General features: G+C 44.1%; 1 protein-coding gene across 1 annotated transcript in view; it reads left to right on the top strand.

Annotated features, from left to right (window-relative positions):
- Window positions 1-12,231, top strand: part of LOC138497532 (kinesin-like protein KIF20A) — a 1,316,984-nt gene that overhangs the window by 157,698 nt on the left and 1,147,055 nt on the right. Inside the window, exon 3 of the mRNA XM_069621067.1 lies at window positions 4,143-4,262. Coding sequence (XP_069477168.1) covers window positions 4,143-4,262 — 120 coding nt within the window. The remainder of the gene's footprint in view (window positions 1-4,142; window positions 4,263-12,231) is intronic.

The raw sequence follows: 12,231 nt of genomic DNA, 5'->3' as shown, positions 1-12,231 counted from the left end.
GCATCATATTGTTAATTGCAGAACGATAGAAATATCATTGGTTTTACTAAAATGTATTCTCATCAATGCGGCTTGCACTTTACTGCCATATTGTTCACCTTCCTTATGCTAATGTTGGGAATATATTTGGGTTCATATTTTATCTGGGCAAGCCATCTAAAAGAGGGGAGGGGGAACCTGAACAAAAGTACCTCTCAAAATAACTGAACTGCCAAACACAACTGTATATATGTCACTAGCAAGTGACACCTGCGCCCATATGACCGTACGTGTGAGTAAAATGTTTGAAATATCACTTCCCACTATCAAAAGCCTTTTATGTAGCACAAATAGTAGTAATAGCACCACTGTTTGCAGCAGGAGTATATCACCAAGGAGGTATAGATCGCGACGTGATGGGATGAAAAGACAAGAACCTAGGCTCTAATATGATGCATACCATGATCTAGGCCTGGATGTGGTTGAAGATATCAGTCATCCTGAGCACTCAAATAGTTGGTATTCTGACATCAGTGCGGTGGGCAGACAACCAACTAATAGTAGTTACTATGTATGCTCATTAATACTGCATGCATCGGGGGCACCCAAGGTTATAATACCACAAGAAGTACTAATTATAGTGGCACATGCCTGATTCATCTTGCGCTATGTAGGCTAAAAGGCACCTTACAGACACACAACGTGAATCTACAACTTGTCGATCCAGATGCCCAGAGATGCAAAGCCAATCCGACAAACACCAACTGTTTAAAGCAACCATATTTGGTGATCGAGAGAGCAAAGTATGTCAATAACAAGTGGCAGGAAATGACCCTAACTTGTCAAGCTCAAGGCCTCCTGGGTTTCAAGAAAAAAGTGGCCCTCGTGGAACGAAACGTGAGCAGAGACATGGACAGAGCATGTTACAAAACTGGCATGGATTGCAGCATTGGAGAAGCCAGTAAAAGTGCACCAAAAAATAAATATGAATTGCGCTTTTTCAGCGAAGGAACTGTTTATCTGCTCCAATGAGTTGGTTCCAGATCTAAAGAGGGGCACAGCAGCACTGATGGACTACTATTGGGTGTGTGGCCAAAAAGCGTACTTGCACCTCCCACCACATGGAGGGGCTATTGTTCGCTAACCACGCTACACTTAGCCCTACTAGCAGTCCCAGAAGAGCACTTGCAAGGGGGGCCACTGCCCGACGAGGTGCCAACAGTGTCTCCAACGATCAAAGAACAAAATATGCTGCCGCCACCAGAGTTTTGCATCCTCCCTGGTAAGGAGCCATATGGCTAGCTGCAGAAAAAAAGAGAACATCGAACTGTCTATCAAACGACTCAACGAAACTGCTTGAAGAAATACATAAAGAATATCAGTTGTTCACATCAGCAGAGACATTTTTTGCATCACTATTGCTACCCGGCGTACAAGCAAGAGCTAATGCCAAATGGATCCAAATTGTGCCCTGGGAACTGGTCTACTTGGTGATTGACACTGAGCAAGGGTTCAACGTCATAAGGGTTGAGCTGTGCGCACTGAGGCTGATGACCATGCAGAACCGTTACATCCTGGATATGTTGACATAATTAGGAGGAGGTGCATGCAAAATGATCGAGAGTTCATGTTGCACATTTGTGCCTTCTGAGGATGCAGAAAATGGGACCCTGTCACATGTCATTGCTGCAGTGCACAACCTAGGGGCCACAATGGCTTTCAGCTGGGCTCCATCCTTGCTGGGAGCACTTGAGAAGATGCTGGTGCCTATCGTGTTTATCCTGGCTCTTTTTTGCACGTGCCAATTGGGACTCTGATGTTGTGCCAAAGCAGCACCCAATAGCACAATGATGATGGTTTCAATTGGCGTTTCAAAAGTACCTGATAGCACAAAGAAGATAGAAGTACAAACTGACCACCCCATCCCCTGCATGATCCCCATCCCCTATGCAGATGAAGTAGACCGGCTATACCACATGATCATTGTCCCTCTCCCAGACCCCAAACTATAAGGAAGTATGGATGGATTTAGCAGGGGACGGGGACTTCATCTATATGACATTCACTCCTGAAGAGTATGCGCAAGCGGGAGAAAAATGTATGTAGGACATGGATGCTGATAAAGGGAACACCCCCATATGAAGTTGCGGTGAGAAGGGAACACGACTGCAAATATGCGCAGGAAATCGTTACTGTAGAAGTAACGAAAGGGGGGAATGCTGGGAATGAAATGAGCCTTTCCCACCCCCCTGGGCACTTTAGTGTTCGGCGAGGCCCATAGATAGACATGTGATGTGCCAGGGAAGAAAGGGCTGTGCTAAGAAACCCGGCACAAATACAATATCGCAGGAATTATAGATGCATAGTCTTAGTGCGCGCATATAAAGAGACAGCATTTTACAGTTATGAAAGACTCATTCAGTCCAACATGGCTGCGCAGTAAATGTAGGCCGGTGGAGAAACCTGAACAGGCCCAAACACTGAGGGCAGATGAGCCTGCACTGCTAATTCTCATAGAAACCTCCCTTTGTTCCTTAACTGTTGCGATTAAATATTATCCCAGAAAGGAATGCACCCTGCAAGGCCATGAGACAGCACCAGGACCCTCAGGCCGCGAATTCTTTACAAGCAAGCAAACGGCAGACCTCCAACCCCCACCCAGCCCACCAGGAATTATGACACACGCCACTGACCCAGTCCAAGAACCCCTGCATTCCATGATAGTGGGCGACCTGCGACCACAGCAATAAAACCAATGGCCATAAAAGATCTAAACGAACACGACAATTTCACCTTATCCCATAAATACACCTTTTGTAGTATGAGGTACAGGGAGGAATAAATGATGGGTCAAAACGAGGGTGCCTTGGGTGCGTAGAGTGCGCTATGAACCGAGCAGAGAATGTGTGGGTCAGCATGACTGTTCCTCCCCCTGTGCCAGTCCCAAGTTTCCCAGGTGCATGCTGTAATGATGTAGTAGTATTGTACAATAGTAACCCTGAAACAGCAACATGTGAAAAGCCTGACCTTCAGTCCCTGGAGAGGCGAGCCCAGCTGACCCCACATGAGAAGAGGCAGACGCATCTCCCATAGAGCAGGATTATACATAGGGCCTCACCACCCAGTCGTGCGAGTTTCGACTGTATGTAATGTCACTGACGCTGTGCCCCCTTGTAATGTATTGTTCATGAAGACTCTGTCAGAACGTTCTCTAGCAGCAGAGTCCTTTTGTACGATTAAAACATCCTTGCAAGCAATCTCTTGCCCTTATTTCCCTAGCAAGTTGTATTCCTTCTGGCATGAGCCTACACAGGTGTGCCTTCAATAGCCACGATCTTATAGTGGAAAAAGGGATGGCAAGAGTTGCTGGAACGGCAAAACCAGATTTGAGAAATGTGCGGACGAATGCAACTAAACCAATTTAACAGTTTGCGAGGCGCATTCACTGTCAATTAATAGGCACATTTGGTGTCAATAATGGCTCTTTCAAAGCAACTGAGGCTTAGAGTGTGCCAGGAATGCAAGAGGATGATAAGAAAACGCCACTTGCATTCTGCCTGCCTCAGAATGAGCCGAAGTACCGCAAGCTCTGGTAGAAACAGGGGCTGAGAGTATCGGCTGCAAGGCTTTACGGGTTTAAGTGGAGCCAAAAGATCCGCCTTGGAGGTTAGGGGGGTGGAAAAAACAGCAAGGTCAGGTGTACTGCAAGAGGCCATTAATGTCCTCCCATGAGATCGTTAACTAACAGCGAGATGCAGGGATGGGCAGGACCGGAACTGTGGACAACGGATGCATGTTAAACATAAACAGAATAACCACATGATCGGACCAAATCACTGTTGAGAACTGGAAAAGGGTAAGCAGGGCAGGAGGTGTCAAATATGAGATCCAAAGTATTGCTATCGGTATGGGTAGGCTCATTTACCAGTTGAGACATTAAGGTCTGAAAAAGCCCACACCAACTGGGTTGATTGCAGATCCGATACCAGACAAGGCAAAAACACGTGTGAAGTTGCTGGTTGAAATGTGGAAGATGTGACGCTTAATGCATACTTTCCTTCAGTATTGCCTTGAAATAATTTTGGTGTGACCTAGGAGTTTTTTTTTTTTATTAATACATATGTATGGCGAATTACTTAAACTTTCTGAACATTTCTTTTTAGGACTGTATTAATATAGAAAATTCAATTTTGGTTGCTCTGCAAGCACCAAAGGAATCCAATGCAATGAAAAACAGTGAAAAAGGGATTGGCCAGTCTGTGCACAAATTCACATTCACTAAGGTAAGACTTTTAAAGTTTCTTGGATTTCCCAAGAAACGTCCGTCTACTTTCACCAGTACTGCTCTCATTACCAATGATAGCATCTATTTTCTTTTTATTTAAGACCATGACACATTTAAATTTCTATGCGGCTGCTTGTCTCAATTATCCCTTCTAGTACTTGAAGTCTGAACTCTTAGCACAAAATATCAGACATGTGTGTATTACCTGCCCCTTGCTTTAGTTGCCTAGGATGAGATTTATGTTAGAAATTTGGTCTGTGAGCTGGTTCCCAGTAGTGTATTAATCCACACACTTTCCAAGTAAGCACTTTATCATTCCGTTCCACTACTCCCAGTTGCACTTGCAACAGGTGGGGCCCATCTTCAGAGATATCCTTAAGGAGATTGCATACTCTCTTTATATTCCAGAGACTTTAGATGCCAGGCAATGCAGTGACATCTGAAAGTGGCCCACAAGAAAGACTGCCCCCCTGGCTATTGGGTGACATTCACCCCTGATCATCAAAATGTGTTGACATGGCAAAAACCCAGCTGGGAAACTTGCACAAGGCTGATTTTAAGATCATGTATACATAGTAGGAGGGTGGGGGTGGAGAGGTTTGGGAGTTGAAACATGTAGGGTGTAGGGAATTTGGGCTGGTTCCTTACCTGGGAATTATGATTTATTTTGTTCACATATTTCCAGCTTCAATGGTTTCATTAAATGCAGGAGAATTGTGCTAGTCTGATTGGAGTTGGATCTTTAAAATAAATGGTGTGATGGGTACATACAAAAATATATGTATTGCTCTATTTAAATTGGGATCATATAAAAAAATGTGAACACAATATACACAGCACAGTTTATCCTCATTTTAGGCACTGTGGGGGTTGTATGATTATGGGTCTTTGCAGGTTGTAATTCTTCAGTACTCCTAGAGCAGGGAGCATTCATGCCTCCATGGTTGGGACAAACTGCAAAGAAAGCTGGTCCTTCTTGTGTCCACTCCAGGTCCTATCTGTCAGAGCCATGGCCTTTAAGGCAAGGGGTTGCCAATGGGCTTTGTTACCTCACTGACAGGTGAGCAGTCCTGTTGGTCACTGCAAATTCTCCTCTGCCAAAGTATGCCATACCAATGGTAGTGGGTTAATCCAAGCACAGCCTTCAGCTTTCAGTTGTAAGAAGTATAGTGGGCAAAGACGGATGAAGGTGCAGGGACCACTGGGAGCCAGAAGAGTTTAATTGCTGAGAGCAGAGGTTCCCCATGGCTGGGGGGTAACCATACAGGGAAGTAGCCACCTTATTACCTCAGCTGCGCCTCTTATGTGATGATTTCCACTAGTGCATAAATTAAGGCAGCATATACTCTTAAAAGACCCATAGAATTATCTTGAAACTAGATTGCCTTCCATTCCTAAACCTGTAACATTTTGGAAGCTTGATGGTTTTATTCAGACGCATTGTCCCCAAACTTAGTTGATCTTGGATATCCTCTGAAAAGTTGCTGTTGCTACATTTTTTTTAAAATTGTTTGTGGGCTTTGTTCATTGACTAGTTTTATACTTTTCATAGACTGTTATCAAACTCCTCAGTATTCCAAATGTTGATGGTATCGGAGGGTTTGTCTTCAGTACTTTTGTCAATCCCTCAATGAAGGGCAATTTCTTAACCTTTGAGCAATGTGTTTTACTATTTATACAGGACATATGATGTAAGAACTCTTTTCATTGCTTAATTTTGTTCTTGCAAAGACAAAGCGATTTCTAGAAAATAAATGTCTAAATAAGGCTTTTCCTGGTGTGTTCTGACCTTCACAGGTTATCTTGACCTATCAGACTGTTTCACTGGGTTGTACCTGGGCATGCTGTAATGGAGGAGGAGGAGGAGGAGGAGGAGGAGGAGGAGGAACTAGACGGGCTCACAAGAAAGTGTATGTCGCATCAGAGTTGTTGTAAACTTCCACCCTGATTCTACAAGTGATACTGGCCATTCTTTTCAGCCTTATTTGTCCTGGAACCTTTTAACTCTCTACTACCCACCCTTCATAATATTGGAGTTCCTGAGGGTGGGTTTCAATATGGGGTTGGCCGTTTCCTCCTAGAAGGCCCAGTTAGCAGCCGTCGGGGTGTTTCAGGATCCCTGGGCTGGTATTGGGGAGGCAGTAGTCTTTGCATCTGGGCTACTTAAGAACATTTGCAGGCTACAGCTTCTTTTTAGACCCCCTTGTCCATCAATGAAGATTTGGTTCTACCATTTCACGTGGAAGGTTGTATTGGGATCAGGGTTCCTCCTTAGCCCCCTGGACATGGGCAGAATAATCGAGTCTTCTTGTACAGAGCCCAACCCTTTCGAACTTGTGACTCTCTTCTGGTTACTTTTGGGGCTAGTCTGGCAGTCAAGAATCCATCTGTAGCTACCATACATCTTTGAATCAAGTGGACTATTGTTATGATATACGAACTGGCTTAGTTGTCTCCTCCTGGACCGGTTCAAGGCAGATCAACCATGTGTGTTGCTGATTTGTGGGCTTCCTTCCAGGGCATTCATATTTCTGTCATTTTGAAGGGCAGCCACATGAGCTTCACCCTCCACCTTTTGTAAAACACTACCGTTTGTCTGTGTGGAGTGGCCACACCATTTGGCACAGTTGTACTGCATATACACCATTATCTACAACCATGCTATTCTCCGTAGTAAAAAGGTCACTGTTGTGCAGTATCCCAGTTTCTTTTCTGTGCGGGTGACCAGGCCAGCTCGATATGTCTTGTATGAAGGACTGGGATGAGGAAGAGGAATGATGGGGTAATGCACAGGTTACTTACCAGTTATTTTTATTAACCTGAATCCTACTCTTCCTCGTCCTACTTCAAACCCACCCTCCACTCCTGAAGGGGCTCTATGTATACGCTCAGGTGGGAGGGGAGGAGTATTTCTGCTGGGTGAGGATTAATCTGTACAGCTATGATCTTTGGTTTTGTTGGACCCATCCGAGTGGTGGGTTCACTTCATGTGTGAAGGACCTAGTCGAGAAAGCGTAGTTAAAGTACTGAAGATTACCGAAAAGTAACCTAGGCATTTGTGAGCACTTCACATTTTGACATTTTTTCTTGTTTAGTTAGTAATAGAATGTGCTAATTATAGTGCTTTTGCCAACTGCTGTACATAGAATATTTCTATATGCAATTGGTGGTACTCTAACCACCTTTGCAAGGGTGTTGAGTTGGCTTTGCTGGGATTCCAACCGATCTCAGCAGCAAGTTCTGAATCCTCTGGGCTATCTTAACAGCTGTGCTTCCTTTTGTTCCTGATTGTGTCACTCACTTTTTGACCTTGTATTCTATGATTATTTTCATTTTATAATATCTTCTCAAACTAATGCTCCAGATATACCATAGCTTTTTGACTTTTTATGTCTATATTAGGGTTGTCACGGTATTAGTTTTATGGCGGTGCGATAAGCTTCTTGCCAAATGACAGTATATGATGGTTATCGCGGTATAGCAGTTAGAGTTAATTAATCTTAACACATATTTTCTTAAGGTCATAGATTGTCAGATTTATCATTGCAAACAAAACTAGGCACCCGGGGCCAGAATTGGGCTTTTCAATATACTTGCCACTGAAATGCCACCCCTTGCTCCACCAAAACACAAACACATGTGTGGAGAAGAGGCGGGCGGTGTGGGGAGCACTGCTGCGACTGGCAAAGCAAACTTAATGGCTTTTCTTAAGTGGTCGTTTAGGCTTTTAGCTCCCCCACTGGCACTGGTGAAGATGACATGTTGCCATCTTGATAATCTGCATGCCACAGATCAATGGAGGCTGATGGTAGTATGCGCTTGTGCGCATACATACACACACATTCTCTTTATGTTACAGCCTTTAGTTTACTTGCAAGCCAAAAGGTGTTCAGTAATCACAGACGTTATCCGTTGGTGTGGGAGCAGGGAATACCCGCAGAGATTAGTGAATTTCACGGTGTGACTTATTATATGATCAAACCAGCGAAATCCCCCATTGTCACATGTTTAGAAAACATTGTCCATTATAAATATATAAACCCCAAAGCCGCCTACCCAAAGTAAATCCTTTTCCTTCTTGGCACTGTATTTATTCTTCCTATTGCTAAGATATTGATTTTGTGTCTGGCATGTGTGGTTTACAGAATGGCTTTAAAAACTGCTCGAACTGAAACTGCTTGTACAAAAAAAATGTTTTTTTATTTTTACATTTCTTTTTTGCATTTGAAGCTCTTTAACTTATGATTAAGTCACTGCTTTTTAGTTAATTTACATATACGTAAGCAGGATTTTCCAGCTGTAGCGATGTAGCATCTTGAAACTTGTCTGTGCACATATTTAGCTGATCCTCTAGGAATCTAAGGCGGCTGCAGAATTGGTCTTTCATGGCGCTCACTCATTGATCGCCTTGAATGAAAGAGTGACTAGTGGAAGTGTTATAATGCACATTTTGAGCAATGAGCTTGCTGCTCCGTCACAGGTCATCGCTTTGAAAATTGACCTCGACTTGCATTTTTTTGGAACCACATGGCATGCGCATCATGACCCCTAGCTCCGACAAAAAGTTTGTTTTGACAACTCTTTATCCCATTAAAGGGAGAAAAGTCACTTGTGCAGTCTGAAGCCCATGTCATTGTGTTTAGTTTGTCAAAATGTCATAACCAACACAGACACAACGAAAGGTTGCATAGTGATCTAATCACTGTAGCTTGTTTACCATCTGCCTAGTGTATTATGAAGGTCTGATGTCGGAGTCACCGCTGACCATGTAATCCTAAAGGGACAGCGTTCAGTGGGCGCTGTTGATTTCATTCTTGATTCTTGCAATACATGTTCATTTACCTTCTTAATGATAGTGGCCAAAAAAAATGTTAACTTTGAAAATGACAGTTAAAATACATATTGGCACAAATATGGCCTAGACCACCACCTCACCACAGCCCCATCATTACTGTTTTCCCCAGGTCTGAGTGCATTAGGACCCTTGTGATGCGAGTTCAGTGGGAGGAATGCTTTCATGGGTGGTGTCGCAAATTGAGAATAGACCCAAGAAATATTTCGCCCCCATTGCTCTGGATACTTTAAATTGAATGTAGAATCTGGCCTGCCTGCTTGAGTCCAGTGCCATATGCAGAAGACAGACAGGCAGGTAGGTGAAGGATCAAGCGGAGCGACAACTCTAGTGCCAATGTGCAAATCTACACAGAGGACAGTGGGGGTGCAGTTTATTTACTAGCAGAAAGCACTGATGGGCCCAGTGTTCACATGGTCTACAGCAGGGGTGGACTGGGGCATAAAATTGTCTCAGCACCAACATGAAAGTGGCCCACAGTTGTAAATGGGAATTCATTCCTTTTGGAACATTGTTTGAATAGTACCCAAGGGGGAGATTTTTGATAAAATGTGATGCAAATTATTTAAAAGAATATTTATTCAGCAACAGTGGTCAAAATGATTAGCTGCATAGTGAAGTCACTCCTCAAACTGGCCCACTTTGGCCAAAAAAGTGCCCCACTTTGACCAAAAAAAATGGGCCCACAAAAGCATTTTGCGTTTTTGGTTCGGCTATGGGTCTATTGCCCTAAAGGCCAGTCTATGCCTGGTCTACAGAGCTAAAGCTGTTTGTGGACATGCATCAGAAGGGCATCCAGTTCATTCCCCCCTTTGACTTCTGGGATGTGTAGTTCCTCATCTTTCAAATTGGTGGGAAAACTACAAATCCCACAATTCTAAGCTTAAAACAGAACTGGATGGCTATTCGATCCATGACCATGAGAAACTTAAGTTCCTTGAATCTTAACCTTGGGGAGAGTAATTCGATATGCATGACTTCACTGGCCGTCCATTTTTTTTTTTTTTACAATTTGCAAAGCCAAAGCACGAGCTGTTCCAATGTGCGTTTGCTCAGTGCAGCACAACCTTAACTTACTGCTCCTGCTGGCTGAGTGGTTGCTAATCAAAGTACTCCTGGCTCTACTGTTTTGCAAGTCACCAACGTTTTATTACATTTGTTTACATACGAACAAAAAGGAAAAATCGAATGCTCACTTTTAGTTCAGATCCTCGGCTCACCCTTGTGATGTCCCTGTGGTCTTGCTAATTGCAAATTGAAAATCGGGACAATCGCCATAGAAGATCTGACCTGTAGCGCGGAGCAGCATGACTGTGTGAAAACGTTTCAAATCTTTATGCTGCCTTTCAAATAAATAATGCCTGAAACAAAATAACTTTGTTCTAGTTTGCCCATGAAATCCAGGTCTGGCGGAGTCTATGAACTGGCGTCTCCAGTATGCCTATAGAGCCAGTCAGCCAGCTCATTGTTACCAGCTTTGCATGGGGATCACAAAGGTTCAGGCACTGAGCTTTCAACACAATTTGTGCGATGTCAGCTGATCTTTGACCCAACTCTACTGATCACAGAGAAAGAGCGGTCATAGCAGCAAAGCTGCATTTACTAATGTGGCCTCACTTTCCCTATGCTCTTGTCTGCGAAACAAGGCCCCCTTGGCAGACGGCACATCCAACAGTGCAAGACCAGGACTGCGCAGCACTTGCTTATTGCAGCCTTTCCAAATCAGATTGGAAAGCACACTTAACGGTATACTGGTATAAACAACATGACGGCTTTATTATTCAATTAAGTTGTTCACGGTATCTTTAACCGTTCTACTGTTACATCCCTAGTCTATATGTAGCACTCTTGGATATTTGTATTTCGTATGTATTCATTGGTGTTTCTGTAGGTAGCCCTGGTGCTTCTGGGCACTAGCAAGCTGTCTTGGCCATCGTCGCCAGACCATGGTGGGATTGGTACGTAAAACTTCTCCCTCCCACAGTCCTGTCACAAGTGGAGCAGCATGTTGGGCAACCTGCATCAGCGTTTCTGAACATGACCGCAAAACACTAGAACAGGAGATGTAATATGTCCTAAGTTGTTACTTGTGGTATCCACAGCAAACACACAATGGCCAATTAGGATCTTGCCCCAATGGAGGAAACTATTTGAAATGAATAACCAGACCTGTGTCTGCATCTTAATTGCACCCTTGTTCCCATTCACCTCTTCAGTTTGAGGACCTTCACTGCCTGCCCAGTCCTTCCCTCCTGGGAGTCCTAGGAGGGCTGAGGTGAGCAGCCAGCGCAATACCCCTTTCTTTCCCCACAACCCTCTTAGTGGTTTGCTACTGTGAGCTAGGAGGAAGTTTGTAGGGACCCCGCCGCTCAAGTCTGGCTTATAACAAGCCACTTTCCTAACCTCATTTTCACCATTCTACACACAAACTTCGTAGAGTGTATTTATTTACTTCAATAAGCTCTACCAATTAACTCAGAACCCGGCACAACATAATTTAAATGGAAAACCGAAAGTACAATGTGCATGAAGGACTGTACATAGGAATTCTAGATTTACATAATGGATTCCAGTAGGTAATGCTGATCCTTGATGTATTGGGCAATGTCTGCCATTGTCCCAGTTCTCCAAACCAGCTCTGTCACGCATGGATGCCTCATGCCCCTCTAGTGTATGGCTCTCAATGAGCTGCTGCAGTCCTTTATTTGGTTTCCTCCATGGTAGTGCTTTTTTGGTTTATTTGTTTTCTATAGTTAACTTTCCTCCATTGTGGTGCATGGTTTGAGAAACCTGAGGCGTTTCTCCCATGCTATTCCCAGGGATCCCTGACTTTGGTGGCCAGGGGAGGGCCATTGCTCTTAGGTCCCAACACTGGGGGTGGACACGCAAGGGAGGATCAACTGGAAAGGGGACCCTGGGAGGAACACCCGTGGGTGAGACACAATATTTCCCCTGTTCCAGTACATCCCTACCCAACATCCCTTCAGTCGTTATCAGTTATGATCACTCAAAACACATTCCCCCGCAACAGTAACTGTACCCTCTTCATCCTGACAAGAACTACAACTCCCACAATCCCTACATCCATCATGCAGAACTAAAGCCCAAAAAGGGG

This window comes from Ambystoma mexicanum, chromosome 5q, assembly GCF_040938575.1.
Source record: "Ambystoma mexicanum isolate Mex_15411 chromosome 5q, UKY_AmexF1_1, whole genome shotgun sequence".
Taxonomy (NCBI): Eukaryota; Metazoa; Chordata; class Amphibia; order Caudata; family Ambystomatidae; genus Ambystoma; species Ambystoma mexicanum.
This window is presented reverse-complemented; position numbering and strand designations above follow the sequence as displayed.